This window comes from Podarcis liolepis, assembly GCF_965112155.1.
Source record: "Podarcis liolepis genome assembly, chromosome: 10".
In the NCBI taxonomy this organism is placed as follows: domain Eukaryota; kingdom Metazoa; phylum Chordata; class Lepidosauria; order Squamata; family Lacertidae; genus Podarcis; species Podarcis liolepis.
The window spans coordinates 12,902,265-12,927,898 of NC_139562.1; the positions used below are offsets into that span (position 1 = coordinate 12,902,265).

The following is a 25,634-nucleotide window of genomic DNA, read 5'->3' on the forward strand; positions in this document are numbered from 1 at the left end:
GCGGAGAGGTCTGCGAAGTGTGTGTGTGTCTGTTCGCGTGAAAGCGAAGAAAAGCATTGTGGGGGAGAAAAGCGAGGGCGGGGCCTACCAGAGAAACCCGCATCTATAAATAGGCTTGGTGGGAGAGGGGCGGAGCTTCCCCTTCCCAATCCGAGGAAACGGGGAAAGGGGCGTGGAGGGAGGAGAGCGAGAGGAGAAAGAAAGGCGAGCCAGCCAATCGCCGGCCGCCTCTTTGGCTGCCTCCCTCCGCCAGTTGGTCTCGCGCCGCTCAGTTGCCGGCTGCTCCCGCTCGCGTGACGACGACGACGCTGCTGCTGCTGCCGCTCCTCTTCGCCCGCCGCCGTCTCGCCCTGCTGCCGAGGCTCCCCCGCCGCCTGCGCTCGCCTGCCGCCGCCTCCATGGCCAACTACATCCACGTGCCGCCGGGCTCGCCCGAGGTGCCCAAGCTGGACGTCGTCGTGAGCGAGAGGGACCCCGCTTCGGGGGCGGGAGGCGGCGGCGGCGGCGATGGAGAAGGAGGAGGAGGCGGGCCCGGCTACCGCCGCGGGGCCCTCCGTCTCCTCAGCCAACTGAGGCCCGCCTGGAAGCCCGAGGAGGTGACGCTGAAGGTAACGGCTGAGGCGAAGCGGCGGAGGGTGGCTGTGAGGGGGAGGGAGAGAGAGAGAAGCGGGAGGAGGGGGAGGCAGGTTGTGGGGAGGGGGAGAGATGGCGGGCAGCCATTGTGGCGAGGCGAGGGAGGAGTAGGAGCGGCGGCGGCGGCTCTGTCTCTCTCTCTTTCTCTCTCTGTCTCTCCTCAGCGCTTCCCTCTTGAGGGGGAGAATGAGAGAGGAGGAGGGGGGAGAGGGAGAGCGGCTCGGGCAGTCTCGGCTTCCATTCCGCTCGCGCAGCCCGAAGGAGGAGCAGGCAGGTTGGGCGTGCGCGCTGTGCCTGTGCGGCTCCAACTCGTACATGGACTACACGGAGGCGCGCGCTCACACACGCACGTTTCTGTGCAAGGCGGACGAGTCGGAACCCGAGCCGTGTTCTAATTATAGAGTTCGGGGGAGGGGGAGGGGTGCGTGCTTGTATGGCGTGATACGCCTGTGTGTTAGAGAGAGGGCGCTTATAATCTAGTAACAGCTAAAATGGTACACGATGGGGAGGAGTGTGTGTGATATGCCTGTGTGTAATGTATGTATGTGATACATATGTGTGTGTGTGTGTGTGATACACGCATATTAAATACAAGTGTGTGTAACATCCTTGCATGTAATATATATGTACGTATTTGATATGCCTGGGTTTAATACATGTGTGAAATACACTTGTAATATATATGTGTGTTTGTGTGACATGGCAGTCTGTAATATACGTGTGTGCTGTGTGTGTGTGTGTGTGAGAGAGAGATATCTGTAGGTATGTTTGAGCTTTTATTCCAGCAACGTAGCTCAAAGGATGCAGAATAGGGAGGAGTGCACATGTGATACACCTTTGTATCTGACTGAGCTTGTACTCTATTAATATAGCCTGAAGGATATAGGGCAGGGAGTTGTGTGTGTGTTGGTGAGCTTGTATTCTTGTAGTATAGCCTGAAGTCTTACGTGTACTTGTGGGTGTGTATACCATGCATATAGAGAAAGGGAGAATAAGCTTTCCCTGCTCACCTTTCCTTAAAAAAACCTCACCTCTTGCTTCTCTCTTTCCACAGGGCTCATCTCTTCTCTCTCTTGCTTCCCCCTCCCAACCCTGTTTCATGAGGTTATAATTGTTTTAAAATGGGATCCACCCTGAACTGATTTGTGCAAAAATTACACATAAAACATGCTAGTTTGCAGGAAGAGGGAAATGGAACAAGAGAGATGGGGGGGTAGGGCTGGGTTCCTTAGTATAGGTTGCCATGTAGGCTTTTGCAGTGTATAGCTTGCGAGGCAAAGGGGTTGCCATGTAGCAAGCACACAACATCCATACAAATCTCAATTGAGGAAGTCAGCATTTTTTTATCTCCTTGTCTTTCCAGAAAAACCATAAGAAAAACTTGAATTTCTCTGTCAAGTTTTAGCCCAAAAGGAATGCTGGGAGGACAGTATGTTCCTCCACCCTTTCCCCAATGCGCTTTGCTTTGTAGAGGGATTTAAGCATTACAATAATAAAGCAGCAGGAGTTGAGTGAATACTCTTCTGTATTTTCTCTGAGAGCATTTTGTAGTTATTCACGTTTTCCTTAGACAACATTGTCCCTGTCAAATCTTTTGCACTCTACTGAATAATTAAGCATGGGGCAGCTTTAGGTTATCACTTTCACCTCAAGGAAAGGTGTTAATGAACTATTGCATTGCTGCAGCACATAGGGAATAAAGGCTAGATGCTAAACATTCTGAAGGAGAGCATGAATAAAGTGGCATGAGCTTGCATACAACTAAGTTACACTCAGACCCACTGAAATGAATGAACCTAAGTTAGTCCTTTCCTTTCAATGGGTCTTCTCCATGTATGTCTAGCATTAGATATAACCCCTTGTCTTCCTTTCTTGTCTCTTTCAAGTCTTTTCAGGGGCAACTTCACACTTCTAACCATTTTCTGCTTCAAAATGGGTGTTTACCCAATCTCAAAGAGGTTTTGCATTGTAGTAATAAACTTAGCATGTAAAGTTGGTAAATTGAAATATCTATGTTAAGCAGCTTTATTTTGCACTTCGTGGTATATAGTTGTGTTGTTTTAAAGTGTGGGAGGGGAAGGGTTACAAACAGAATATAGCTGATATAAAACATTATACAAATATACCTTCTGTGGGTTAGCCAGAAAACTTTTTGGACTGGACCTAATCGTCAGGGGTCCCCTTTACCTTTACTGCAAGAGATGCATTTATAGTAATAGCTTTAAAAAAAACTTCCCTGAATCTCTTGGATCAGGTAGGTTATAGGCAAACAGATTTGACAGAGGGTTTTGGCTCCTTAGTTGGTCTTAATATTGGGATAGCTTGTGGTCTTCATAAAAGTTGCTTTGTAGCTGTTATTTAAAAATTTCAATATTTGACTAGATTATCTTCCTGACATGGGTGTTGCAGAGCTTATTCGGCTTCTTGGTTAGGGATGTTGAAGATATGTTTATGCTTGCTGATGTTTGTACTTCTAAAAAATACACATCAGTGATGTAGGTTTATTTGGGAAATTTTCAGTTGGCAGTGCGGGAAAAAATCTCATGCCTTGGAGTGATTTAATTTAGCGTGCCTTTTTAACATGTATTTAGTAAACAAATCATTAGTTTTTTGTCCCAGTATCTGAAACATTTTATTTTAGAGTATTAATTCACATTTAATGTGGTTTAAATGTTTTTTATTGGAATGCTTAGGAAAATGCAAAATAGCATGTACTGCTCAAAAGTTAAGTTGCTGAAACTTGTTTACACTAAAATTTAGCAACTCAAAGAACTCTGACTTCCTGATGACAACTAATCTATTTCAGCAAAGTTCACTTCTTTTACACTTAGCTTGTCAGGAGCCCTCCAGTCTGATGTCACTACAGGCACACACACACCCTATTACACATAATTGACTTGTGCACAACCGCATATATGCATGGTGCCAGGAAATACATAAATAAATAGGTAGATTCAAACCAGGAAATAGCAGGAGAGAGCTGGAAAATCCTAGTTGTTTGCAAGGAGACCTTTCCTGGACTCTGAAGAGGACTTCACTGAGGGCAGAGGAAGCCCCAGAGAGACCAAAGAGATTTGTTTAGGCTGCCTCCCCGCCTAGCAGCTGATTTGCACAGCGACACAGCAGCAGCCTCCCCAGCCTAAGAGCTTCAACTCTTGTTGAAGAGGGAGATGTGTGGAGAGAAAGCTGTAGAGCAGGAGAAAGGGGCTTTTAGAGGGTGCTGTCTACTTACATGGTGTTTGTTTATGTGCACGGGCGCCCGGAACATAACCCCTGCATGAGTGGGGGGACGCCTTTACTAAAACCTTTTAGCTTGGGATTTCCTTTGACCTGTGCGGCCAGTGTGGTGAATTCCATTAAAAACTGGATTCTTTTTGTTTCAATTTATTTACTTAAATATTATAAATACTGCATCTCTAAATATATGTTGAAGGAGGTAGAGCAGTATTAAAATAAATAAGATCAACAGCTCTAAGCATGTACAATAATTAAAAATCAATACAATACATAATCATTCAGATGAACTCTTCTAAAATAACATATTTATTATTTTTACTCTCCCCTTTGCCTTTGATATTTATCTTACATGATTTCTAGGGATAATCACCTAAAAACATTAATTACAATATTGTATCTGCAGTTTAAATTATTACAAATTAACTTATGAAATATGTTCAAATATTTCCATTTGAAAATAAAGCATTAAAATTATGCTTTGCAAAAAACTTACCCCACATCACTGACAGGGAGTATATATTATAATTATTATTATATTTATTTATACTCCCATCTTTTTCCCTGGTGGGACTCAAGACACTTTACAGATAAATATTAGAACTGTTAAAAACATAGAAAATAATCATTAAAAACAATTAAATACATATATATCTTAATTCTATTAAAACCATAGCTATGATTATAATAAAAATAGCATGGCACTAGTCATTTCATTAAAAACTGTCAGTTTCCAAAAGCCTGCTGGAACAAAGTCTTCACCTAGCTTCTCAAGGAGAGAGTTCCCAAGCCCTCTCCTTCATTCCTACTAATTATGCCTGTGAGGGTAGTCTCATTAGAAAGAGTAAATAGTGGTTAAACAGCTTAAATTTCAGTGGTACCTCGGTTAAAGAACAGTCCAGTTTACAAACAATTCACGAATTCCGCAAAACTGGAAGTACTGTCCCGGTTTGCGAACTTTACCTCAGTAAGAACGGAATCTGAACGGTGGAAGGGCACCGGTGGCGGGAGGCCTCATTAGGGAAAGTGCACCTCGGTTTAAGAATGGTTTCAGTTTAAGAATGGACTTTCAGAACGGATTAAGTTCATAAACCGAGATACTGCTGCATTAGTTTTGGCCTAGGGGCTATGTATAGCATTTATGATTAGGTATGATTCAAATAGAATATTCTAGAACAGGAATGTACTATAATAATAATAATAATAATAATAATAATAATAATAATAATAATAATAATAATAATAATAATATTTCTACACAGCCCTTCATCTGAGAATCACAGGGAGGTTTACAATATAAAACCACAAATATTAATGGAGTTTCCTCCTGACCATTAGGATGCATGTCTTCAGCTGTAACATCCAATTCATTGTTTGACATGGATTATACTTGACTGGAAGTAGTTGCCCAATTCAGATGTTGTAGCAAGCTGTTAGAGAAAATTAGACATGGAGGAGGCAATCCACAGTGAGGGGGAAAGTATAGGATGGGGTGCATGAGTCCATGACACATTCTCAATCTTCAAATCATGATTTGAAGGATTGTCCTCATCTACACATTACAGTAAGCCATAGTTGTTGTTTTTTTTAAAAAGCTAGTGTGCACTGTTCAAATTGGGTCCTCCGTGGCTAAGAGGAAACAAACCACAGTGCTGGCTTAGTTTTGCACGAGAAACGAGTGCTTGTTCTTCAAACTATGAGAGAAAGTTGAGTACAAATCCTGCTCAGTCACCGTGAGGCATAGTTTGTGACCGTGGCATTCCACAATGCATGAGTCAGTCTGTTTGAATTGAGCCATAGTGAATTAAATGTATTTATCCAGTTTAGGTGTTCTAGGGTATGCATCCAGGATGGATGACTAGCCTTGGAGAAATGGAGCAGTTCACGACTACTGCCAGACCACTTGATTTCTATATTGGTCATGCCTGAAGAAGCGTTGCCTCCTGCATGACCAGCTGAAAAGTGTAGTGGCCAGTTGACTTCTGTGCTGCCAGAAAAACAAGAGGCTTTGCTTCCTCTAGCAAGGAAGCCAAGCAGGTTGGTGAATGAGTGACAGTGCAATCCTTCTCCCTCGCTGCAACTATTATAGGAGCCAAGTGAGCTGGCAGAGGAGGTACAGAGCAATCCATTCCTTCTATACCATCCCATTCGGTTACTGGAATAGAATTCTGTGTAGTCACCTTGGAATTTCTAGTTACCATATACAGGTATCTTGTGATTTAATATAAGGCTCCAATAAATGGATTTGTTTCAGATATAAATTCCTGAAATAGATAGCTTTCTGTCTGGTACCTTTCTTTACGCAGTACAAATTTGCATTCTCAAACAGGTGGTCCTCATTCACACTTCAAATGTGTATTTTGAATATGTACTTGAAAATGAGTGCATTTGCACTTAATTTTACAAGCAGTGTTAGTTGGCGCCATCCCTGATGAATTAGTTATATATGGTTCACATTGCTATTTTCAGTGAGTACTGCTGCTCTTTATTGTGCATGTTGAGAAGAAGGCACTAAATAGTAATTATCTCATTTTTCTTAGTGTTGTGTGAGGAAGAATGACTATTGTGTTGCCTTTGTGAAAAGGATACTTTAGCCAACTATTTCTGTTAAAGAAGTTGCAAATAGTTACTTGAAGCTCTGGTCTGTCTCTTTCTCCTAGTAGTTTGGAACTTCTGCTGAACAAACTTAATGGCTAGTGCCCATGTAGAGGTGAATCTGGTTGTGAGCTGTTTTGAAGAACACACCCATCGATCATATGTGATTTGGTTGACACAACCAACCAAACAAAAATGGAGTAGAATAATTAGAAGACCGAATATAAAATTAGATGAATTAAGGGCTTACATCTAAGCAATAAAATTCAGCAGTTTGCAACAGGATAAATGCTTCTACAGCTGATTTAACTAACAGTATTATGTAGTACACTGTCAGTTTTCAGCTGTTGGGACAGATTACTCCATAATAGAACAGAAGTCATAAAACCTAGTTTGATGCTTTTAATTTGATATGTGCTCTGTGCTGTTCCCTATATCATATTATTATTTTTTATATATGGTTACAGGTTTTCTAAAAATGCTTTATACACTGTTGATGTTTGGGGGTGTTTACTTTGTGAGCCACTCAGTTGTATGACGAGGAGAAAGTGGTATAAGATTTTTTAAAAATGTAAATATATATATTTTGTGTGTGTGTGTAAGATTAGTACAGCCTGGACAACTGAGGGAAGACTAGTTCACTCAAGACCAGGCCATGGAAGTTGAGTGTTTTTTGCATGCTATATTCTGAGTGGGTCTTTTATTGTAATATAGATTATGAAAGTGCCAACAAATTCTGGTAATACGAATGTGAAACTGAAGAGGGAAACAGCACTTCCTCCAGTTGTTTTATATCTTTTAGTGAGCCATGTCTCTACCCTGTAGAATTTTCAGAAATGGCTATTCCTAAACTAAACTGCAGCAAGTTAGCTGAAGGTTGGCATACTAGCTCCATTGTAGAGGGGTGTTTTGTTTTTTACTTAGCAGCAGCATTATATTGCAGCTTCAAGTTTCACTTAGCCAGTGTACTAATTGCTATTTTGGAGTTATGTTAAGCTTTGGCATTCGCCTTTTAAAAGTCTAACCATTATCAACTCAGGTAGATAGCCATGTTGAAACAAAATAAAAAAAATCCTTCCAGTGGCACCTTAAAGAGCAACTAAGTTAGTTATTGGTATGAGCTTTTGTGTGCCTGCACATCAACTCAGTGGATTATCTTTAATTATAGCCTTTGTCATTCGTTACAGTTTAGAATAGAGCTTGACCTATTAGCACATTCCTTTTTTCTAAGGCTGCTGTCCTACACACACTCACCTCAGTGGGACTTAACTTTTGGGTAGACCTGAGTATAGGTCTGTAAGCTGTTTTAAATTGTTCTCTCTCTCTCTCTCTCTCTCTATATATATATATAATCTTGCTGTAACCTATTCTGGGACCTCAGGTTTTTGAATGTGCCCTTGAGTTCAAAAAGGTTGGCTGCCTCTAGGGTGCACTCTCAAACTAGATGTGGTCACATGACTTCCTGGCTTGCATGATACGCTGTCATGATATGCTACTTTTTTTTAACATTCAGAGCTCAATTCTAGAACCTGGAGTTATGGACAAATCTTTCATGCAGTTCTATGGTTTGGGATCTATTCTCCAGTGATCTGACTTTTTGAGACTTCCGTTACTAAGATTCTTTTCTTGTGCTTGTCAACTATTGTCTTGTTCTGTTCACTTGCACCTTAAACCTTAGTACGTAATTCTTGTCAAATTATCTGGCTTCTTGCTGTGTTTGCATGAGAGCTGATACTCATTAGTTTTTTTCACACCACAAGTTTTGTTTAGCAGCACAAGTTTCTACTATGGCACCGACAATTCGGTTACTTCTACTTAGATAACTCTTAACCATAACCTTTTTGATGTAAAAATAAGACATTTCTCCTTTCCATTTTGAAAAGACAGGTACTATTAATAAAAAAGAAGAGATTATTACTAGAATATTAATAGAATACTTGAATTGGTAAATAGTTCAGTGACATGTATTTTATGACATTATGCAACAGCTATTTTGTAATCTAGATTAGAATCATCTGGTCATGTGACATAATGTGACAAACTATGAGGCTGGAGCAACTACATAGTAATCACCATATGAAAACTGAAACATGTGCTTTATGATCCTTTCTGGATTATTGTATAATTTGGTTTGCATGGGTCTGGGTGCTAGAGAAAGTAATTTAGATCTAGATTTTGCTGTTTTGCTTTTAAACAGAATTGTTTGAACATTGACACACTGAGGAGAAACGAATGACTTAAAAGAATGACCCTTTAGCTTCAGCAATTAAAGCATTTGGATAAGTGTGAACTTTATAGAGATGAGATTCTAATCCTCTTTCAAAGTATTGCTGCTGGTTGTCTTTTAAGAGTATTACAAATCCATGTAGAAATACCAATTAATTAAACCTCATCAATGTTTTAAATGCTTTTGTAGTTGTATCCTTTCAATAACCCTGTGGGTTGGGTAGGAGAGACTGGTTCATGGTCATAATAATGACTGTTAAAGCAAGAGAACTGAATTCTGATCCAGGTAACTCACCTCATGTGCTATAGCTACCAATAAAACAGGTAAACCACACCTGCATTTTAATTTGGATGAAGTACTGCTTGTGTCATAGGCGTAAATTTTGTGAGTGGACTTGAAATTGGCTTGCTTTGTTGGACAGATTTGGCACTTGCACAGTGTAGACAAAACTGCAGTTTGAGGTGTTGTAACTTAGTTGTACAGTGAATCACTAATCACCCTCCCCACCTTGGCTGTCCATGTCCTAGGCATCTGTTTTGTGGAATACCTTTGTTACCAGCAGGCAGCCAAGCCTGAAGTTCATGCACTTAAAAGATTTACTGAAAAGGCAGTAGAATATTGCTGAGTATATTCAGCAAAGTCCCACAGTGACCTCCAGTGTCTAAAATATGTAATTGCAGGAAAGAAAACATTAATATAAGTTCCAGTTACAGATAGGTAGCCGTGTTGGTCTGCCATAGTCAAAATAAAAAAATTCCTTCCAGTTCCTTCAAAGAACGGAAAGATTGTATATTGATTCTTGAATTATTTTATTATCCTTATTTTTTTGTGCTTTGCTTTATTATTAATGATGTGTATGTTTTTTTAAGATGTTGGATTACAATAAAAACTTTTAAAATCGAAAATAAATAAATAAATAAATACGCAGCAAAAAAAAAAAAAAAAAAGGTGCTACTGGAAGGAATTTTTTTATATTAACATAAGTAACGGACCAAGGTGCACAAGGGCTATATGACCCACAAAATGTTTGTGTATGTGTGTGTGTGGCCGGCCAGCTGTATGGCCCAAGAGATACTTTTGCAAGCATGGATTTGATTGTCACCCAACCGAATCTTCACCTTCTCAGGCCTTCACCCAACTCACTTCTATCACCTCACTTCATTTTCTGTGGAGAAGAAACTTCTACCTGCTTGTGCTTTCCCAGAGTGGGCTGCAGTGTCTGGAGGATTCTTGAGGGTTGGATGCAATGAGGCTATAGGCTCCCATGCATTTATTTTTGGTACCGTGCTGTCAACCAAGACCTGTCAACCTTGTGGCCCACTATCTTATTCAGGTGTTTCACACAAAATGGCCATTGTGGTAGAGTGAGTACCATGGATTTGGACTGAGGAGACCAGGGTACAAATGGACATCACTGGATTACTGGGAAGATAAAATGGGGTACCGCTATATATACAGTAGCACCATGACATACTCAAAGGATGGGTCTTTGCCCTGATGACCCCATAGTTTAAATTTATATGAAGGTGAGGGATAAGAGATAAGGGTCACCAAGGGTAGATGTGTGCATTTGTAGTTAGACTTTATTTCATTTGTGGATGGGGATTTAAACCTTAATGGGAAGTCTTAGGTTTGAGGAAATTCTGGGAGGAAGTTAGACACAGGCAGCAAGCGAGAATTGAGCAGTTTTAGGACCACTTCAAAATGGCTGAAAGTGGTAGAGCTTAGAAAATGAAGACTGCATTTTGCAGTTTCCCATAAGTATCTGTTGGACCCTCTTTACTCTTATGTATTGAATTGTTTTCAATTTCAAGCTATCTGCTAGTTTTGGATACAGTCCACAATGGGGGGGGGGGAGCATGCAAGAAATATTTAGGGTGGAAGGGACTAGCACAACTGTGGTCTTCACAAGACAGGGCGCATCAAAATTGTTAGTAATACATTTTGCAGGCAGTGTTAATGTAGCATCTGTTTAAACATTGATAAAGATTGAAGTTACCCCTTGCTTGGAACTGGCAGTACTACTCCGTTAATTTGACCTCCCTGGCTCATAGATATTAGAGCAAGAAAAATGGCGCTTGAATGAGTCAGAATTGACTGCATTAACTTAGATTATTTCTGTGCATGTAGAATTCCTTAATGTATGTCATTAATCACATTAGTAATTCAGCAATTCATGTCATATTTTTGTATTCCATGTTGCTCATTTTAATTTCTGGTCTGTGTAAGGGCATAAATTCCAAATAAATATGCAATATAGCTTAAAATCATTATCTTAATGTCTATTATTAGTCTGCCTCTGCTGTTAACTTTATGAGCAGGACTTTTCATGTGTTTCATTCCTTAATTTATAGTGTCTTCAGCAACTTCTCCAGGCAGTGTCATGCCCTGGTAAACAAGCCATTATATTAGGCAATACAGTTTTCATTGGAATATATTATTTTATTCTAGGAAATACTGTGTCATGCTAGAATATTGATCCCTTTTTGTGGGTGTGTAAAATATTGTGTATCCTGGGCCCTATACTGTAACTAACATGACAGTATAGTTCAAGAGATCACAGAAACCAAAACAGCTGTGTGTAAACATCAGTCCATCAGTGAGAAACTATACAAAAACACATGCCAATGAACCTGCTTTCAATTTCATCCTAAATAAATTGAACCACATGGCATACAGCTATTTGGGATATAAAATCTAAGGAGCTATAGGTGGGGTGGCGACACTGGGCGAGTAAGCAGTTTTTCTGTTTGTGGAAGACTTTACTAATTTATGCTACTGACTACTAGAAACCTGATTATTATTTTTTAAACTAGCTTATCAGTGTGATTAAATACAGTGGTACCTCAGGTTACATACGCTTCAGGTTACATATGCTTTAGGTTACAGACTCCGCTAACCCAGAAATATTACCTCGGGTTAAGAACTTTGCTTCAGCATGAGAACAGAAATCGTGCAGTGGCGGCGCAGTGGCAGCAGGAGGCCCCATTAGCTAAAGTGGTGCTTCAGGTTAAGAACAGTTTCAGGTTAAGAACAGACCTCCAGAACGAATTAAGTTCTTAACCAGAGGTACAACTGTATCTCTGCATAGCTTTTGTGAATGCAAAAAACGTCAAATCAGTTCATTTAAAATGTTTTCTTATGTGGTCTTGTAACACTTGGGGAGTTGTGTTTTATCTTGTACCAAGAGACAAAGTTTGCTGCTGTGAGGAGTACATAAGTATTGTCATTCTGTAGCTGGTGAAAAATCTGTCTAGTCTAGCATCCTGCCACTATAAGGAACAATGGTTGGCAGCCCTGGGGAATGTGCCGGGGGTGGGGTGACAATAGCCACTCTGTGTGCTCCTAGCATCTGATTGCAATGTCTCTGAACAGAGACTCTATTTTCAGTTATTCCAGTTGACACATCCACTTGTCTGTTCTAAGCTAGTGGCAGTCAGTACATCTTGTGGCAATGAACACTGCAAAGCTAACTGAGAAGTACTTCCGTTCCAGTGTGTAAAGATAATAGTTCCTTCTCTGGAAGACTTTGCAAGGTGGCCACTTGGACTTATCCCTTTGTATTTATCATTACTACAAAGTAGACAAGTTTGGCTTGACCAAGGTATCCTTTCATCACAGAAGAGTACTCCAGCACTCACTACAAGAGGAGGTCCTCTTATTTGTCTCTGGAGATACTGCTTCTGAGCAACCACCTCTTTTGACCAAGAATGAAGAGGTGGACTTTCCATAAAGGGTTCTTGTCAGTGATGAGTGCAGCATATGGACCTGTCCTGCAGGTCTAACCTGAATTTTAGTGGATTGGCGGGATGCATTTGTGCACTCACCCCTGAGAGAGTAGTCAGGTACTCATTGACTTCCTTGGAGTATTTTGGTTTTCTTGTTCTATCCTCCTGCTTTGGGACTGAATCTGTCAATCACTAGAGGCAGGCACAGCATTGTGGGAAGCAGGCTCTGCCATGGTGCATTGCAGCATGTCAGGCTGTCCTGCCTTTGCGAAAGAGCACCTGTTCTCACTCTTGAGAAACAGGAAACCATGAATGACTATAGCCGTCCCTGCTTTATCTGTAAGCCATATTGAGGCCCTGTTAGGGGAAATAGGAGGGGTATAAATAAATATACAGTAGTAGTGGTGGTGGTAGTAGTAGTAGTAAGTTTTAATTAAAACAAATCTGAATTACTCTTCCTTACAGGTATTTACAGATGGAATCACCAATAAGCTTATTGGCTGTTATGTGGGTGAGGAAATGGATGATGTTGTCCTTGTTAGAATTTATGGAAATAAAACAGAGCTGTTAGTTGATCGAGAGGAAGAAGTGAAGAGCTTCCGTGTGTTGCAAGCGCACGGCTGCGCTCCACAACTTTACTGTACTTTCCGCAACGGCCTGTGCTATGAGTTTATGGAAGGCGAAGCACTGGATCCGGAACATGTTTGCAACCCAGAGATTTTTCGGTAAGCCCTTCAGCACTCTTTCTTCTAAAGAGGGATGTTAGGTATATTCCCATGCTGCATATTCCATAGGGCTCTCTGGTGCCTGATGCCCCCATTCCTGAGACCTTGCTATTTTTGAGGATGAATAGATACTTAGATGATTGACCGTAAGTATAGGCAGCTGCTACAATATTGTATTGTATTGTTACCCAGCCATTCCTCTATTTGTTGGCTAAAACACTGGCTCATGCTGTGGTCACCTGCCATCTTTAACTACTGTAACTTTCTTTTTTCTGACATGCTTTTGTTACTTCTCTGTCCATAATGGCTGCCAAAGCAATTCAGTTGCCATTGTTTGAACCAGGTGGCACACCCATTTCAAATGTCTTTACTGGTTCCCCATTGCTTCAGCCTCTGACACATTTAACTTAGTCTTTCCTTGATGTCTCTTCATGGACTTGTCCCTCCTTAGTTTTTTTAATCCGTCTTGCAATGTGTTCTTTCCATTGTTTCTCTAGTTTGGCCGTCCCCTGTCACCCAAAGATATCTGATTGTTTGCTTATTCTGTCTTTTTCTATCCTTCCTTGTTCCCAGAACTTTCCCAGAAATATCTGCATGGGACATTCAAACGTGACTATGTGGAACATAATAGACATTGATACAATTACTTTTTCAAATTTGTGAGATTGGCCTGCCCAGCCAGATGAACTCCAGATGTTCTGGCCAAAACTCCCATCAGCCCCAGACAGCTTGGATAAGGGAAGATGGGAGTTGTCCGAAACATTTGAAACCAGATTGGGGAACCCTGTATTAGACTATTGTGAAGGCAGTCTGTCCATCTTCAGCCTGTGATGGCTCTAGGAACATTGTGGCACACTTGAGACTTAATTGGTTTTTCCTCTCTTCTCTGACAACTATTTAGGGCCAGATTTTAAAGTTTCATTTTACTTTTGACTGGCAGCAGGGCCAATTTGATGACTTTGTGATTAGCAGAGCTGTTCAGTCATCAGGCTTGTTCTTCAGACCACTGGAAGAAACGCTGCTCTCAGTTTCATTAAGACTGGTGATAGTTTGCATTTTGGAGGGAACACTCCACAAGAGCGGGTGTTCGAAAAAGGGTATGAGGCTGCCATCTCTGCAGGCGACAGGTGACATAACTGGGCTCCTGAGCCCCACAGGTGTGCCGCAGAAATACAAATATCCAGGTTTCTTCCATGCTGAAGCCTTAGAACTGACTGAACCATCAAGGACACGGAAACATCCTAAGCAATAAGCAAAGTTTTTGAAGTTACTGCCAGAGCAGAAACTTAACAAAATGTGGTGCTGATGGACAATAATTGCTGTTCTAAAGATGTCAGTAATGAATGATCTTGCTTTATGGAGCATTTAATCTGCCTGTTAACACATCCTATTGAACTCCTTCAGATTCATGTATACCACCGCATTTCAGTGTAATTTATCGTATTTAGCACAGCGGCTCGTAACATTTTGGGGGGTCACAGATGCCTTTGAGAATCTGAAAGCTGTGAACCTCCTCTCCATATCCCCCTCCACAAGGGCAGTTTTCAAAGTAACGGGAAGGAGATCTCCCCTTTTGTGCTCAGTTCACGGACCTGCTGGGGTCCATGGACCACAGGTGAGAAACCCCTGTTTTTTTGCAGACAAGTAGAGGCAAATAGAAGAATTTTAGGAAAGTCATCATGTATGTTATATCAAAATTACACATTTTTTGCACCCAATTGGCTTTTAAGGTAATATATGGAAAAATTAAAATTTAATTAAATTTATAAACCAATTTCACAATGTCTTGAGTACAGAAATATAGTAAGTTCAAAAAAACAAAAACAAAAACCAGGAGCCTAATTAGTGAGACAGCTAGCCAGGATATTATGCATTTCTAAATGAGATGGTGTTTACCAGCTGCTGAAGGGAAAGTGCTGGACATGCCTCCTTGGGGAGGGAGGGAGTTCACATTTTGGATGCTGCAAGCAAGAAGGTCCTGTCCAGTGTTTGGTTCATCATACTTCTTGAAGGCAGTGGAATGCTACACAGCCTCCCAGGAAAGTCTTAATGAACAGGTGTGGAAGTGTAGGAGGCTCTGTAAGTACCTCTGTTCCAAACAATTTAAAGCTTTACAAGAGATAGTGAGGATCTTGAATTGGGCGCAGAAACAACTAATTCTGATCTCACAATAGGGAGCAAGATACAGTGGTGCCTCGCAAGACGAAAATAATCCATTCCACGAGTCTCTTCGTCTAGCGGTTTTTTCGTCTTGCAAAGCAACCCTATTAGCGGATTAGCGCTATTAGCGGTTTAGCGGCTATTAAAGGCTTAGCGGCTAAAAGGCTATTAGCGGCTTAGAAAAAGGGGGGGGGAGCGAAAAAAATCGCAAGACTCGCAAGACGTTTTCGTCTTGCGAAGCAAGCCCATATGGAAATTCGTCTTGTGAAGCGCATCGAAAAATGGAAAACCCTTTCGTCTAGCGGGTTTTTCGTCTTGCGAGGCATTCGTCTTGCGGGGCACCACTGTACTCCAAAAACAGGCCCACACTGGCACTGTGGCCTCCAACTGCAGTTTCAACAAGTTAAAAAAAAAAGTTGATCCACATGCATGTGTTTTATGCCACAGATACCACTTGAGCACCCAGGAGCATTCTCAGTCTGCATACTGGATCCTTCAAGAAATCATATCCTCAGCCAGAACTGACTGTACACCTAATCCCAGATCAGTTTTCCTACTCATGTTTTTGAATTAAGTCTCAGCCTATTTAGCCTAGCCTCTCATGACCTCAGCTTCCATGAAACAGTCATTGAATTTTTTTGTGTGTATATTTTTATACCCCACCCCTTCTCTCATGACAGCCCAGGGTGGCAAAGAGTAAAAATGCAGTGTAAAAAGCAAAACTAGAACCACAATACAAAATGCAGTGAACAGTAATAATTAATATTAATTATGCAAATGGTGTCACTCCAAAGGCCTGCTGGAACAAATAGGTCCTAAGCTGCCATTTAATAATGACAATATTTTGTTACCTCCTCCCACCCTATTAATGTGCTTCTAACAGATTCTCAGTGTTCCGAGCTGAAATAATGTATTTGTAATTATACAAAGGATTTATTCTGGTATAATTTTGACTTTATTGCAGGCTCATAGCCAGACAGCTTGCTAAAATACATGCTATTCATGCTCACAATGGATGGATCCCCAAGTCTAACTTGTGGTTGAAGATGGGAAAATACTTCTCTCTCATTCCAACAGAATTTGCTGATGAGGAGTTGCACAAAAGGTGAATGCCTATTCTTGTTTCTATGATTGTAGCGTTCTAAAGCTTGTTAATGAAGATGGAAGTGTTAAATTGATTGTACCCATGTTCATTTCAGAAATGTAAAATATATCCATAGCGCTTTTCATGTTGCTTAAGGGATTTTAACCTGGGAACCAATTTCCCCACTGTGGAAGGATGTGAGGGTCCAGAATTGGCCTCCACAGTCACGGACTGTGTTAAAACCATGTTTATGGAAGACAATCTTACTCGGCTACTAGTGATCGCCAAAGAAGAAGAAGAAGAAGAAGAAGAAGAAGAAGAAGTTGTTGTTTATTGAATAATATGACTGAAATAATGAGAGAATGGAGAAAACCACGTTTCTGATTAAAGTCTTGAGAACTGTTTTCTGTTGGTGCTGTCTAAGTTTTGAAATGATTATTTACACATGTGCCCTCCCTTTTCTTAAATTCAAAAGGTTTATAGCTGATGTACCAAGTCCTCAAATCCTTCAAGAGGAAATGGCATGGATGAAAGAGAGACTGTCCAACCTGGGTTCCCCAGTGGTACTTTGTCACAATGATCTGTTGTGTAAAAATATAATCTACAATGGAAAACAAGGTAGGTATTGAACACAGCTGTAAGTAACCTTTAAGGCTTGTTTTGTATTGCCTAATACACAATAGTAAATTGTGGTGGGTGGATAATGACAACTGTACTTCGTTTTAAATAACATCTGACTATTTATACTTTATTACCCTTTGTTGCTTGATGCAAACTTTGTGTCATAGCAGTTGTTGTATAGAATTGTTGCTGATAACTATAACTAATACTTTAATTAATATTTAATAGTTTACAGAAAAAATATTTTTTACCATAATAATTTTATTATTCCACTGTGTTGACAGCAGAAATTTCAAGCTGAATTGTTGTTGTGTAACTGTCCTTGATCCAGATTTTACTGTTTCAAACAGCCTTGGGAGCAAATGTCTCCAGGTTACTGTGTATTATCTTTGTATTCTGATTTGTCAGATATATTGATGACACCGAGGAATTCTACATGGTGAATTCTACATGGTGAAGTATCTGGAAAGATACTTTCCAAGGCTCTCTTTATACGCTGATGATGAGGTACATAGGTATCTTTAAAGTTGAAGATTTGTTTGTAAATATATTTGAGGTCAGAGGTATTCTGAAGACTGGGAAATTGGATTTGTTTTCATTGTCAGTTTCAACTGTTTGTGTTTGAATAAATGAATCACCTATAGCTTATTAATTTTGGTGATGTGATAAATTTAGTTATTATATTAAACATTTTAAACCCCTTTAAAAGTAACATTAGAAATGGATATTCTTTGCCCGTTGGGGAGTGGTTTTTCCTCTCTTGCTGGTATTAACCATGTGTTTGTGTTTTGTGTGCACCAGTACAAAAAATGGTCCTATTATAAACTAGAGATTGCAAGCATGGTTTGAAACTTGTAATCCGTGTTTATAATATTGTTTGCATAGACCTTGTAACAAAACCATAGTTAATTCTAGGAAAAGAACGGGAAATAATTCTGGGTGCGGGCGGAAATGTGAATACCCAAGGCTGAGTTGTGATTTGCAAAAGATATCTTGCAGGGAACCAGCATTTCCTGTGCTCCAATTTTGTCTGAGCTTAATCAAACTGGTATGTTCATATTGAAGGGAATGCAGCATTTAGGAACTAGAAATTTGGATTTATAGAATATTGTTTTAAAACAGATAAATTTATCAGGAAGTTGGCATGTTGAATGTGACCCAAATAAATTATTTGAAAGGAAACTGCACACAAAGATAGGTCTTTTAAATATATTTCCTCTACAACAGTTCCCACAGCTGTTGAGGCAAGCTTCTCCTTTAAAAACAAACAAACAGAAACCGAACTAGACTAGCATTTGAAATTTCCAATTTCCTGGCACTAGAGGCATGTCTCTCTCTCTATCTTCAGTGTGGTCAAGTAATATTCGCCTAAGGTTGTGCAAAAAATAATAGTATGCATGTCATACTATTCAATGTATTTTGCATGGCTACAGTGCTCATTTGTTTTTTCTGCCTTCCCATTCTAAACAATCAAATGCCTTCCAAACTTTTTATGAAAGGTGTAACATTGGCTCTTCCTGGGGGCCTATATATGTTGTGCTGCAATGTGTATTACCACAAGGGTCCTTTGGCCCACAGATGAGTCTAAGAGAAAAAAAGATGGCCATTTGGGAGGCTTTTCTAGATCATACTCCTTAGATTTTACTTTGTAGTCCTAAAATATTTTGAAAAGAGATATGTAAACCTAATCAAATTATGTGTGAATTATTCAAATTTGAGAAAAGTGACTTTTCGGCATAGGCACTTTGTTATTATTTATTAAATTTATGTACCACCCTTCATCTGAAGATAACAGGGCAGTTTACAACATACTGGAACCATTTTTACTAAATATCCCAAGACAAAAAGTTCAGAATTGAACAGTGTCAGAGTTTCTAGGCTTGACACCCCCCCCCCCTTTGAAACAAATCTGCTGTCATTTTCTTTTGTAAACAGAGTGGAGAATAAATCAGTGAGAGCAGTGCATCATTTAAGAGCATTTCTGCAAAAACCAGTGTGTGAGTGTTTAGCACTTGGGAACAGGGAGGGGGAGAGGGAGAATTCTAAATACGGGGAAATGCTTGCAACTCTTTAAAAACGGGGTAAATACTAAGTGTGTAGTGCATTAAGTATTCACAGCAAGGAAAGATCTTTTGTGACTATGTTTTCAGTGTGAAAGTTGCAGTTAGCAAATTATAGCCATGCTATTATTTGATAACTTCCACCTCAAGAGGTCTTGTGAATTATCTCTAGCAGTGCTGAAGACTTCTGCAATGCTGAAATGTTGAGCACTGCTTTTATCTTAGATTAAATAAACCATGAATAAAAGTCTGGCACTGTGTATTGTCTTGTACTGGGCACAATGTTTATGAATCTGGTGCATAATAGTATTTTAAGAGGAACTATTTACTTTTGCAGTGGAAACTCAGCTTTAACTTTTAACTTAACCTGGTCATGTAGTGAAATAAAAATCATGCAGTTAAAATATTGCTGCCATGCTAAAAATGTTTTGCAAGCTACTTGAAAGAAGCACGCGCCTCTCTGGATTTTCTTCCCTTTTAAACTATCTTCTTTACTTAAAACTTTTTATTCTGATTTTAATCTTTTGGCCCACAGTACTACTGTGCCACATTGATTACTCCTTTAATTTTATCCCTGTGAAAAGTTATAAAGTCGATTATATTAATTATTTGCTAGAGGAGAGTGGTTCACAGCTATGTCTTAAAGTTACCATATGGGCTTTCAATTGTTTATAAAATAGGAAAATATTTATAAATATATTTTATAAAATATCTGAATGTCTGTTTATAACACTTCACATAAAATAAGAGTTCCAAAATGCCTTCTTCCAGCACATTCTAACTTTACAAACTTAACAAACTTGGTCCGATTTTCATTTATATATAATAATTTTTAAATCTATAATATTTAGTTTTAATATGCCAGGTGAAGCTGCTGCCTCTTTCTGCTTTACTAATTCAGGCTACTAACATTCAGGATGTTAAATGTTTTAAGTTGTATTGCCTTGCATAGAACACCTATAATTGCCAGCTATCATTTATGAATAAGCAGCTTGCTGAATAGCTTAAGCATTTGTTCTTACTGCTAGTCTTTTGTCGGGACTTTACACTTTATACTTCGTTTACACCCTTAAGAAGCAGCCATGGAAGTCTAGCTCTTGCATTCATATTTCACTCTCCCAGCAATAATATAGTATGCTGCTGCAGTAGTCTCTGTACTGACTCTAAATCCAAGTGCATTTATGTATCTCCCTGTCCCATTTCCTAGTTTTTCTTTCTGGTAGAACTGTCCTGAGAAGCTGTTCACCATTTCAAAGCCCCAGTTGTTATGGAACAGCTAGGATTACTTCTAATTTTCATTTGAGGCTCTTGAAAGGGTTGGTTTGTATTCAGTGCAGTGTGAGCATAAAGAGAATTCCCCACTCTCCCAACTCCAGTCAGGGTACCAAGTCTGGGTGTAGAGCAGGGTGGAAGGGGAAATTGTGTCAGCTGTTCCCACCCAGTCCCCCCCCGGTTGCTTGCGCTGCATTAAATTCAACCTACTGGTCACAAAATCAGGCATTCAATAAGTGATATTTTAAGATTTTCAAAAGTGTCTACAGTCTTTGCTTGCATTTTAAACTGTAATGATATCTCTTTGATATAAGGAGAAGAATGTTTCAAAGTAGTTAATTTCATCTTGGCACATTGTTAGAAAGAATAGCTGCCCTTCAAGAAAAACATGCTTACTGATTCTGCCATACAGTTGAAGAGCATTATGCTTAAAAATTGAAATTACGAAACATAGATGAAACAGATGAGGGAAAGAATAAATAGAAATAACTGGGTTATATAGAAGAAGAAAAAAAGGAAAATTCATGGAAACGTTGAGAGGGATGTAAGTAGAGGTTTGATAGGTGAGAATTGTTTTAATGCTTATTTGATAAAAAAGGAAACTATAAATAAACTTACTTTAAAAACAGCATGGCACAAACATGGGGGGACGGGACAGGGGACGGACGAAATTACGCTTGCCTGCCAACACCCAAGTTTCATTGAAGCCTCAAAATCGAAGGGAGCAGTGCATCTTGAACATTTGTATTTCTTGCAAAACTTAAAATTTAAGGCTGAGTTCCACTGTGATGTCAAGTCTAGAACAGGAGGACCAGTGAAATGCAGAACTTTTCTCTTTAAAGTTTTGTGTCTTGTCAAATATGAGTTTGCCAAATTTTCTTCATCTGCTACAGATTAGGTATGCCATTGTTGCTGCCAAGTGGCGGCGTGCACCGTGCTACTTAAAGGCACTGACTGGAGGTTTATCGCATCACTTGTTCGCATGCACCTCCCCCCTAGGAGAGCACGGAGCCTGGTAACAGCCTCATCTGTATCTTAGCTTCATTTTCTTATTTTGTAATACTGTTAATTATTCCTGGAAATTAGCATTTGAATAAAAGCAAGGGTTGTCTGGTGGTGATGATGGCACTGCAGACCTATATTTTAATGTATATAAGCTTGAATCCAAACAATGTTTATCTTTAAATAACTGTCTTGCATTTTGTATATGCAGGCCTTTCACCTGCCATCTTTATTGGATTTTTTTTTAATGTGGACATATGCATTAAAACAATGTGTTTGGGCAAAACGAGATTTAAACCAGAATTGATTTTTTTACTAGTATATATTTATGAAACAAGTTGAGTACTTTAGGAAATGGCATTCATTTAGAGGCTACAACAACTAGTTTCATGATTTGCCAGTAGGGTCTAAATGATTTGTCTAAATGATTTGTCCGCAAGCTTGCTGTTAATGCATTGGTGTGGGAGCCTCCGTAGAAACTCCATTGATTTAAAGTATAGTCTAAAAACTTTCTTGTAAACTCTTAATGGAATATATATGCTACAACCCTGTATTGGTTTTATAACTTAACTGTCATCACGTCACCCAAAGAATCCTGTTAAAAACTGTAGTTATGGAGAGACTGAGATTCCTGGCCCCCTTACAGAACAATAATGCCCTTCCAGAACTATAAGTTAACTTGATTTAGATCTATTTCATTTCTGTAGTGCAGATAAGGCTTACTAGCAGAATGTTCATGCAGTGGGAACACCTAATGTTAAACACCAGGTTTCACAATAAAATGTTTCCCATCACAACCCAATATTGTCCCCTAATCAGTCATACTGCTAGTCTCTCCCACTCAAAAGTCTTCAAGGTTTGAGATGTATATCCATTCTTCCCAAATTGTTTTGAAACTCTCTAATCGTGCTACTAGATAAATTTTAGTTTAAAATGTGAGGAAAGTTTAATTGAAAGATTACTGAATTCCTCTCTCGGTATTGTCTTTTATAATGGATTATGCAGCTTTTTTTGTTCTGATATTTTAGATTAATTTGCCAGGGAGAATATGTGCTGAAATGTAAATAAAATAAAAACTCTTTAAAGCATTCAGTCTTGTGTGAAAGAAGAAATGGCTAGACAAAATAGCGTAGCACACATTCCCTTGTGCAAAATTACTAGCATTGCATTAAAAAACAAACACCCTGTAAGGATGCTAGCTAATAAGAAAGTATTATATGTTCATTACTGATGCCCCTTGTGGCACAAAAGCAGATGTGATGATTAGAGATCTTAAGCTCTCTAGTGAGACTATGGTCAGTATATATCTTTAATAAACTTGTTATAACAAACAAAAACACAGCCCTAACCTTGAATGTCTTCAAGTGCATGCATCTGAGCACAACAGGCTGACACACTGGCAAGTGGTTAAAGGCACAGTGAAGCTTTGGGGTACTGCCTTGTGCTTACTCTTACAAAATTTATTTTTTGTGTCTCGTGTAGGTGACGTTAAGTTCATTGACTATGAGTACTGTGGATACAATTACCTGGCTTATGACATTGGGAACCACTTCAATGAATTTGCAGGTATTTTAGTTGGTTTGTTTATATCACGTCTCATTTAAAGCTCTGTTGTTGAGATCTGGATTAGTTGTTAATACTGAGATCGATATGTCTAGGCTTGCAATATTTCAAAGAGTAAAATTCCTTACACCCCCAAAGTCGTTGAGGTGTGTGTTGTTTTTTTAAGGAAATCCCTAAAAACAGACAAAAAACCACCTCCCTCCAAGCATATTGAGGAGCCAATTCTTCTAGCAGGGAAAGAAAGGGGATGAAACCTAGGGGCGGGGAAAACTCTGGAAACCCCTCCTTGAAAAAAGCAAAAATGGCCAGGTCCTAATGCACCCCCTTTTCCAACATAGTCCCCCAACTTACATTCCTCACTACTACACCCCACCCAGCTGCTCAGGCCTGCAACAGCCCTTAGAAACATGTAGTGAGGCGCCTCCACCTTTCTCCCCCCCCCAACCTCAAACTTACCACAGCCAGTTTTGTTTTGTTCCCCTTCCTCATAGTTTGCTGCCCCTCGCTATCCAGGCCTCGTTTAAACACTTTCCTGTGCACACATACACACACATTATCTACCTAGGCCCCATCTTTACCTCTACGATACCGCAGCTGGACGAGGACGGTGACCCTGAGCGGCTGCAGCCTGCCCCAGCAACACAAGGAAGTGCCTGCTGCTATGTGCCCGTTGGGCGAACTGTACCAACACCGCTACCTCAAGCCCCTCGGGCAGGGTGGCTGCGCCAGCTGCTGTCCCTCTCTCACTGCCACTGCCACTACGACTGAGCCGCCTGCAGGACATACCTGGCATGGGGTCCCTTTTTCAACATGCTAGGGGCGGCTAGGCCGCTGCTTCGCCTATCTGCCTCCCCCACCAAGGGAAGTGACCTCCTGTCACTTCCACTGCCACTGGGGCTCAGTCTCCCCTGGGAGAAAAAAAGCAAAACCCCAAAAGCAGAAAACGGAAAAACGGGTTGCCATGCGTTCAGAGAATTCCGGAGATCTCTTAACATTCAAACCCCCCTCCCCATTTTAGGTGTCTGATTTCCGTAATGTCTGGAATTTTTTGGACGTATGGCAAGCCTGTCTCTGTTCAGGTGTTCACTCTCCTTTCCTATTGTGAGCAGTGATCCTTACTACTCCCCTTCCCTCCCACCCAGTTCCTCAGTCCATGCAGGACGATGGCTGAAGTGGGACTGGAGGAAGGATCCCATGGTGGGGTTTGAACACAGCTACTGAATCTTATACAAAGGAGACAATGTTTTGAGATCCCCAAGATTCTCAATGATCCCACCATGCAGAAGAAATGGCTGAGCAGTTCATATGTCATTGGCTTTGTGGGTTTTTTTAGGATTGTCCTACTCATGTGTAATGGGACGCCGGTGGTGCTGTGGGTTAAACCACAGAGCCTAGGACTTGCCGATCAGAAGGTTGGCAGTTCGAATCTCCGCAACGGGGTGAGCTCCTATTGCTCGGTCCCTGGTCCTGCCCACCTAGCAGTTCAAAAGCATGTCAAAGTGCAAGTAGATAAATAGGCACCGCTCTAGTGGGAAGGTAAACGGCATTTCCGTGCGCTGCTCTGGTTCGCCAGAAGTGGCTTAGTCATGCTGGCCACATGACCCAGAAGCTGTATGCTGGCTCCCTCGGCCAATAAAGCGAGATGAGCGCCACGACCCCAGAGTTGGTCACGACTGGACCTAATCGTCAGGGGTCCCTTTACCTTTTTACTCTCATGTAGGTCCCTGGCACATGCCCGACTGGCAAGTTCTCTCCCTTCTGGTTTGTCGTTCGGGGGCTTCAAAAGCTTTTTTCATCCCGAGCATCACAGCGACTGATACAAAAAAGCATCAGCACACTTACAATCCTGCAGAGTATTTGCAGTTTGCGTAACAGAACTCAGTAGCACAGCATCTTGGCTAATCTGATTGATTTACATATAATACACTCGGAGCATTCTGACTCCGCTCCTTCCTCTTTCTCATCAGACAGCAAAGAGAAAAAGAAACAAAGGACAACAGTCCCACTTCATGGAACACAGTAACAAAAACATCCTGTCTCTGTCACTTCCCACACTGTGGAATGAAAACATACACTGTGATGTGATAGATAACAATCTCATGACTGCAAACATGGAGCAAGAATCCTAACATTTTTAGCCTCCTGTACCCTTTATCACTTTTTTAAATTTATCAGTTATAATCCACTTTTCCTCCAAGGAACTCAAGGTGGCATAGTTTCTCTCACCTTCACAACAATCCTGAGAGAGGTAGGTTAGGCTGTGAGATAGCAATTGGCCCAAGGTCACCCAACAAGCTTCATGGCTTAACACTAAGACAGAGAACAAGTAAAAGTTAACATCCATAGATAACGCATACATTTGGTTCTGCCACACAGGAGTATCATCCATTAAGGTACAAGTTTTCGTAGAGCAAAAAGTTTGCATCCTTTTAGTACTGAAAAATCATAATGTATTTTGCCTTGGTATATGTACAGTTGTACCTTGGAAGTCAAACGGAATCTGTCCCGGAAGTCCATTTGACTTCAAAACGTTTGGAAACCAAAGCGCGGCTTCTGATTTGCTGCAGAAAGTTCCTGCAGCCAATCGGAAGCCACAGAAGCTGCATTGGATGTTCGGCTTCCAAATATAGTTCGCAAACCGGAACAGTCACTTCCAAGTTTGTGGCGTTCGGTAGCCAAAACGTTCAAGAAGTAAGCTGTTCGAAAACCAGGGTACAGCTGTACTGTTCC

The 25,634-nt window shown here is 40.4% G+C and overlaps 1 protein-coding gene across 1 annotated transcript in view; it reads left to right on the plus strand.

Annotated features, from left to right (window-relative positions):
* ETNK1 (ethanolamine kinase 1) overlaps positions 1-25,634 on the plus strand; it is a 35,534-nt gene continuing 9,900 nt past the window's right edge. The window contains exons 1-5 of the mRNA XM_083461500.1: positions 1-608; positions 12,883-13,142; positions 16,267-16,407; positions 16,862-17,004; positions 22,824-22,907. Of these exons, the coding sequence (XP_083317626.1) occupies positions 399-608; positions 12,883-13,142; positions 16,267-16,407; positions 16,862-17,004; positions 22,824-22,907 (838 nt within the window). The 5' untranslated portion in view covers positions 1-398. The remainder of the gene's footprint in view (positions 609-12,882; positions 13,143-16,266; positions 16,408-16,861; positions 17,005-22,823; positions 22,908-25,634) is intronic.